Below are 7,948 nucleotides of genomic sequence, written 5' to 3'. Positions count from 1 at the left end.
AGTTTTTTATCCTTCCTGAGTAGGCAGTTCAACATTGTTGTGGACTTGACCCCACTTTTCCTCATTTCTTATTGTTTACAAGCCTCAGATGCCACTTGCTAAACTCGAGGGGAGTTTGCCAATTACAGTCAAAATTGCAGTTGCCAAATTTTTGCTTTGTAAAAAGCTAGTGCGTTCTTTTTTTTCAGTAAGCTGTAACAGAGCAAAGTCCTCCCTGAGCAATGAATGCAAATTGCCTTGGTGAGCCTGTTTCCATAGTAATAAATTGGATCAACACTGGTATCTGCATTGGAAGCCTCTGCTTCCAGTGCTGGGGCACAAACCTTTTGTAGTTCCCGGCTAGTGCGTCAAGCCCCCCTCAATCAGTGTTTTCCCAGCAGTACTGCCAGCCCCCAGTGCGGGAGCTTGACTGGGTGATAAAGGGGCTGAGACAAAGTGAAACTTGTCTGTTTACAGCGAGGGGTTGGGGCTGGGGAAATACCAGGAATGACTCAGGCTACTCTGTCCTGGCCCATTGATGCAAGAGCTGAAGCTGGCTACATTTTGTTGGTAGGCATTATACAGTGGGGAAAGATTTTGTTATTGCACAGGGCCCCAGTTCTTGGTGTCACTGCAACACAGATGGAGCATTGGGGCCAGCATTTCTTCCGTGGTCTACAAACAAACAGAACTGGGCAGGGGCCAGGAGCCCACTGAGAAAATAGGGAGTGTGCAGTGCCTGGGGCAACCACAGTAGATGGCCCCAGTTGCTAATGGCGTTGGAACTTGGGTAGGACTAGGAATCGCTGCCAGCTACTGGTCAGAGGCTCCTTCCTGCACTAACAAAAGTTAATTGCACACTCAGATGGCCTTGAAAAGTAACATGCATTTCACAGAGAGATGAGAGGTTTGTGATTGCCTTTTATGTAACCCCAAACCAACCGTCTGTATGACAAACCCTTCCTGCCCCACTGATAAGACCTGTTACCCAAAGCTTTCTGTGGGATCTGAGCCAAATTCCTGTGCTCTTACCAAACATGTGAGCAGCATGTTCTTAGGGAACACGAGGGTGATGCCCTGCTCTTACCTGCCAACAGCATCCAGGAGGGCAATGCTGTGACTGACCAGGTTCCAGCCCAGCCTGCCTGTGCAGGATAGTGCTGCAGCGGAGAGATTATCACACTGGGAAAACATGCTGTTGAGGGAAGAGTAGTATTATCAGTGAGAAGGGGGTATCATACAAGCAGGCCAGGAAAAAAAAACTTACTCACTCACCTCAAAAAATAAAACTACTTGGAGCAGGAGCTGGTAGGTGTATGTATGTGTACATGTGAGGGGCCTGAGCAAGCTTGGCTTTCCCTAATGATGAGCTAGACAAGAATGCCAACTGAGCTATTCTAATAGCACTCCTCTCTTGTTCATAGAAGGAGCTGAGAAAAGGAGCTAAATATAGTTAGGTTTGTGCATTATTCCTGTTATTATTCTAGCCCACCAAAAAGCCGTACAGTGTGAGACAGACTTCAGCATTAGCTCAGCCTCACTTCCAGTGAGATTTGGGATGTTTTAAGGGATTGTTTATTCACTTCTGGAAAGGCAATATCAAGGATGCTTGCAGAGAAGCAACCACAGCTGTGGGGTCTGGCCTTTGCCCCATCCCAGTCTGCAGTTGCTACTTGTTGCATGAGACTGGTGTGTCTGCTATTTGGTGATTCCCTCCTGCTGCTCCCCCAGGGCATCACCACCACACACTGGGGATCCAGCAGCCCCAGTCAAGAAGAAAGTGGACACTTGCCTGTTGGAGTCACCCTATTTATTGGATGTGAACAGAAGACAAACAACTGGGATACAGGTGAGCTGTGATCTGACTTTGGCCGCTGATGTGCCTGTGCAATTAACACCTCGAAGGAGAAGGGAAAAAATAATCGTGTATTTAAAAAAAAACAACAGTGAAAGAAAAGAGAAAAAGAATGTTGAATGATTAGTGACACCTTGTGTGTACAGACAGAACTTTGACGTGGCAAGGAAATTCAAAGCTGTGCCTAGCATTCCTTATTGCAAAGGAGATTCGGCAAGGGGCAGGGCAACACTTTCTTGGCAGAGCAGCAGAAGAGGAACGATCCACGTTGACCCCACTGCAGCACAGGCTATTTGGGGAAGACAGTGACCACCTCATAGCCCTCTGGGGGCACCACCCGCTCCCGTGCATGCTTCTCACAGTAGATTTGATCTTCCACGAAGAAATGTCCTTTCTGCTTGAGGTTGGTGCCGCAGTCACTGCACACGTAGCACTCAGGGTGACGCTGTTTGTCCCGAATCTTCACAAACACCCCTCTGGGGAAGGAATCAGCACTCAGTACCAGCAGTTTGCCACTACAGCCCCCAGCCCAGCAACTCACCACCCTGCACATTAGTGTCCCCACCGTGTAGGTCTCACCTCTGCCCAGGTGCTGACAGTATAGAGTCATGAGAAGCCTCCTCTAGAAAGCATGTCCTAGCGAGGACCTCAATTCCACAGGAACAGGTCCTAGTGCTTGTGCTGGCATGAAGCACTGCAATGGCAGCAATAGCCAACAGCAGAAGGCAGCCAACAGCCTTCAAGCACCCAGGGAGAAATATCAGGATCTGCTTGACCATCAGGTGAAGTGCAAACTCCATCTAGGTCCCAAACAACCAGATTTTAGACCACATCTGGAAGTGACTGCCACCACCAATAGAGAGGCACAGCCAGCCACTGCCCTCTGCTAAGGACTGCCTGCTCAGAGCAGGGGCACAAGCCAACCGGATCCCGACAGGTCTCAGACTCACTGTCCCACCCAGCATGGACAAGTTCTGGCTGGAAACCTTCCCAGACTGACCCAACAAATCTAAGGAGAACTACACAGCAACTTGCAAACTACCAGCAATAGCAGCACAAGTTGCCAGCAGCATTTGTTCCATCTATATTTTTTATCATTCATTACTTTTTAAAGCTAGTCATAGTCCTGTGCTTTCTCTCCAGCTGTACCTGGCTGGCAGAGTAATTGTATGATTTGTCTCTGATTCACATTTACAGCCTACAGATTGCTTCTGCAACAACTCTGATAGTCCTTAGAGATGGAGGCATTCCAGGCCCATGCAACACTGCACCTAGAAACACTGCATGGTAGAAAGCTGAGTTCTTCCATAACAATGCAGGTGGGCATCCAGCACTCAACCCCTGGGGCTAAGTGGGTTGGTTGCAGTAAACGAAGGCTAAGTAGGAAATGAGAGTATATCAGAGATATCTATGTTGGTTGTGCTGTCACAGCAGCTCTATCTAGCTCTTGCTGCGCTAGAAGTCAGACATACCCCCACAAAACCAACAAAAATTAATTCTGCATAGATCCCGTGGGAGATGTGTGGTACTGCATTAGTGCAGGAACAGAAGGCAGCTCTCCAAACCCACTGCACCCAGCTGCCAGGGCAGGACACCGCTGCATGGCTGAGAGTAATAGGAAATGGAAATCATTAAACACATTGTCCCCAAATGGAAAGTTCACTTTACCGCTAAGTACTATTAACAGATTTCTGGTAGGAAGCAAAACAACAGCACTGAGGCTGGCTCAAAGGGACTTGCTTTGACATGGAACAGTAGAGGGAAACCCAATTCCTACCTCACTGCGGGGTTTGCAGGGTGAGCACTACCAAAGCTGGTGAGAACACACATGCTGGGCTGGACGCTGGGTGCACAGGCTCAGGTTGTTTACCCTGGGGACAGGCTTACTTACACAATGCCAGATCCACACTTGTCACACATGGGCAGTTTCTGGGCATTCCCAATCGATGAGGCCACCTTTGTGATGGGAGCCTTGACGCTCCTAAATCCAGATGGCTTGCTGGGATCTCCTGGGGGTGGAAGGAGAGTGCTTCAGAGCATGTGAGATGCGTGGCTCCAGGCTTCTCCCAAGCAGATGCTCTGCTAGGGAGGGGTGATGTCCTTCAACATCAGCTTTGAGGCAAAAATTCATGCATGGGAAGGAGGAAGGGACTTAGGGTGTGCAGGGAGGAGCGTGAGAAGGGACACAGCTGATCCTGTCTCCAGGAACCCAGGGCCTGAGATGGTGGGCCCTAAGATGAGATACTGCCCTTTCTCATCTTAGAAGCCCATCAGATATCAGTTAACACATCTTGCATGCACAGAGATTCAAAGCAAAAGCGAAGTCTCAGCCTCAGAAGCATCAGAGCCTGCTTGCCGTGTTCTGAGCACACACTCAGTCAAGCTGATGGCTAGATTTGTGTTCAGAAAGAGGAAGTGGGTGTCCCAGAAGTCAATGAGGCCATCAAAGCCTCTGTTGTCTGGTGTAGAGTGTTGTGCTCCCCTCACAGCTCCTTGGTTAACAAACTCCTTGTTTCAGGGATATTGAGCATGTGGCCCACTCCAGGGATGACAGTACCTCCCAATTGCAGGACTTTCAAAGGAGACATCTGGATGCCTACAAACATAGCAGATCCTAGATGCTGGATAGGAGGCAAACCTTTAAATATCTGCAGTCAAAAGGAAGCCTCTAACAAAATGATACCATTGAAACAACTAGCATTATCTATGTGACTTCTGCCTGTACCAGGCAAGAGGGGAAGAAGGGATGCAGATTCCCACGATGTCACAAGAGGACCAGAGGAGGCTGTTGAGCAGATACATCAGCCTCCCCCAGGGAGGTGGCACAAAACCCTTCTGACTACTACCAAGTCAAAGTACACCCACTGATCCTTTTGGGGTGGAAGAATCCTGGAGAGGCTCATCCCAGTAAGCTTAAAGCTGTTTCTCCTATACAGTGACATTCGGCTCAGGGGCTTGCACTAGCTCATGTTGATTGTGAGGTGCCCTAATGGGGACAGAAGCCCAGAGACCCTTCAATCACACCAGGAGGCACCTGGCTGTTATCCCCATCACTGCAGTGACCCTCGCTGAGAAGGAAGCAGCAATCACATTTTCAGGTTCTACCCTTTCCCCCTGCTTGCTCCTTCTGCTTTGAACAGCACTTTGTTCACATCAGTAACACTGACAGCACATTCTTAAATCTCTAAAGGAATCGGCTTAACAAAATGCCTGAGGAAACATAACTTGTTCCACTCTCTGAAACACCCTAAGCCTCAGCATGCAGGCTCAAGTCTAAACAGAGAGCAGCCACCATGCTTCCCCGCACCAGCAGCCACACAGACCCTATCCTTCCAGCTGGTGTGGCTCAGCACAGGCCATGCCTCTGGCAATGCCCCAAGGACTGACCCTGGCTGGGGAGACAACAGCTCTCTGCTGCTGCTCACAAGCCAATGCCTGAAGACAAGCTCAGAGGAGCATCCCACAGAAGCTGCCACTTATTGCCAAGGATGCTATCTCAGCCAGGAACAGTGGTGTGTGAGCCAGGGCACCATCTCCTCTGGGGCTGCATAACCTTGCTCTGCATGGGTGATTACAGCTCACAGCAGAGCAATGCCCAAGCCTATCCCTGGTCTGTGATCAAGAAGACAAACCTCATGCCAGAGAATCCCAGTAATGCTGCAAATCTTCAAAGACCAATAAACTAGAGAGGCTCTTGCTTATCTTCTTCAGCACTACTAAGCACAGGGGGGGGACCTCAGATGCGTGAGAAGTGGCTCCTCCACTCCCTTCCACACAGGAGCTGAACCCTGGGAGGTAAGCTGCAAACACTCATTCAGATGCTTTCAGATAGAAATTTTAACAGTAGATTAAAGACTCAAAAATCCTGTTTTCTTTCTTCCTATTCTTTCCTTACTTCCTTCATTTTACTGTTCCCTTATAGATCACTTAGGTCTAACAGCATTTGGCTGAGCTGTTTTCCTTTCTGATATCTCAGCACCACGCTTTTGTTGGAAGAAATTGAATACTCCACTGCAAGCCAATTACAGAACAGACAAAGTCTCAACTGGTTTAAAGAGGGGGGAAAAAGTCATTCCTGGAATTCTTTTCCTAATTATTTGTTTATTTTACTCTATTTAAAGGGAGAAGGGAGTATGATTTGGCTCCCACCTAAGTTAATCAGAGTTTTTATCTAGAAGTCTATAGCCTTGAACTACACACTGTCCAGATGTCAGATTAAGAGTGCCAAGCAGCACAAGATTTTCACAGGTTTAAAACTGCAAACTGATTGCTGTAACCTTGTTTCCAAGTTTTTATATTAGTTACAGAAGGGGATCCTTTTTCTCCTGTAGAAGGATGGTACCCAGAAACATTAAGACTCACTAAAGAGCACTATCTTGTGCTACCTGCTGTCATAAATCTAAGATCCTTAAATTGGTTAATATTTTCTAATAGGGGCAAAACGTGAGATAGTCTGGAAGGCTTTTGCAACTTCTAGAATTCCTTAAGAACTAAATGCAGTAGGGTTTTATTTCTTGAGCATTCAGTTAATGAATGAGTAACAGTATGCGCCCATAGACATCAAAACTAGCTGAAGAGAAGAAATTTAAGAGTAACGTCAGTGAAAAGGACCACAGTTTTTGTGGAAGCCACCTACACATACTACCTTGAAGAAGCAACAGCTAAGGAAGGAGAAGAAAGTTTGAGACATGACTCTGAGCCCCCAGACACAGCCCAAGGAACGGCTGAAAGGAAGGACGCACCCAGGCTGGGTGCACAGGAGGGCTTACCTTTCTCCTCCGACTCCAAGATCTCCTGCAGCACTAGGAAGGAAGCAGACTGCCTGGGTGGCTCATGCGACTCTTGGTTCTCCTGGAGCATCTTGTAAACCTCAGAGTCTCTGTCTATGGCAATGCTGCCTGAGGGATGGCTGTGCTGATCTAAACTGAGGAAGGAAGAGAAAACATACTTCTTAAATGGCTAAATGCTACAGCCAGTCCCTCTAGCAAAACCATCGCAGTGCATCACGTGACTGAGAGACGAACGTGCAAACAAAGGCAGAACAGGATGCCATGAGACTGAGGTGCCAGATGTGCTCGCAGAAGACAGCTGCAACCCCAGCAGGACTGAGGTGCTGGGTCACCCATGCACTCTGCTGTCATCAGGTTCTCACTCACCACCCCTGGCCAGCCCGCGCATTCCCTCTGCTTCCCAATTGCTGCTTACTCCAGAAACTGTCTTACTGTTGAGGATCCAGGAAAATAAAGAACACACGTGCTGGGACTGGAGTCCCACATAGTAGCTTCGCCACCACTGTACAGTCCCCACACACCTAAACCACCTGAGACTGCTACCTTACACTGCTGTGACTCTCAAATTCAATAAGCTTTATTCCCTGGAAAAATATGCATCTTTGCAGGCATGTTATGAAGTGGTCGTGAAGGCCACCTTCACACAGTAACAGCTGTAGGATCCAGATAAAGGATCCTCTGATTGGAAATAGTTCTGTGTTTCAAGTGGGCATTACATCCATTCCCTATTTGAGGACCCAGAGCCAGAGCCTATTTACAGCATTTCAGTGGAGTTAATGAGCACCTCAAGGGCAGAGAGAGATTTCTGCCTCCTAAGGCCTCGCTTCAGCTGCCTTCTGGGGTGCTGCTGCCACTGTAATGAGATTAAAATGTCTGGAAAAATGAGGCAGCCACTGACAAATCTCTGGCAGCTCAATTACATAATGCAGCCATATAAATGGAAATGCTTTGCTGGGATTCACCATTCCTGCACTCCATGACTGCCTGAAACATACCTAAACATCCTGAAGTTCAGAGGGAAATGTTTCTCAGACTTCCCAGGCCAATGTGCAATTGAGACATTTGGGAGCTGTTCTACACAATTAACTCCTCAAGATCAGAGGTAGAATCATCACACATGCTATAAAACGCTATTTCCATAAACAATTATTAAATAAAATGTTTCAAACTTTGGTAATTCTCACTGGAGCACAGCACACTAGACTTGCAAGTAGCTGAACCCTGGAAGTCTGAATCTCATTTACTGAAGCTTTACACCCTAAATAAAACAAGACACCTTCAATTACATAGACAATGTTCTAGATTACCCCAAATGAATCCACGG

The 7,948-nt window shown here is 47.7% G+C and overlaps 1 protein-coding gene across 4 annotated transcripts in view; it reads right to left on the bottom strand.

Moving 5' to 3' along the window:
* Positions 1-1,774: 1,774 nt before the first annotated feature.
* The window catches only part of PDLIM1 (PDZ and LIM domain 1), a 36,802-nt gene continuing 30,628 nt past the window's right edge, over positions 1,775-7,948 (bottom strand). For all 4 annotated transcript variants that reach the window (XM_090145082.1, XM_090145084.1, XM_090145083.1 and 1 more), the window contains 3 exons: positions 6,604-6,758; positions 3,726-3,843; positions 1,775-2,310 (listed from right to left, as the gene is read on the bottom strand). In XM_090145082.1, coding sequence (XP_090001208.1) covers positions 2,124-2,310; positions 3,726-3,843; positions 6,604-6,758 — 460 coding nt within the window. In that variant the 3' untranslated portion in view covers positions 1,775-2,123. The remainder of the gene's footprint in view (positions 2,311-3,725; positions 3,844-6,603; positions 6,759-7,948) is intronic.

This window comes from Phasianus colchicus, chromosome 8 (genome assembly GCF_987193195.1).
Source record: "Phasianus colchicus chromosome 8, bPhaCol1.hap1.1, whole genome shotgun sequence".
Lineage (NCBI taxonomy): Eukaryota > Metazoa > Chordata > Aves > Galliformes > Phasianidae > Phasianus > Phasianus colchicus.
This window is presented reverse-complemented; position numbering and strand designations above follow the sequence as displayed.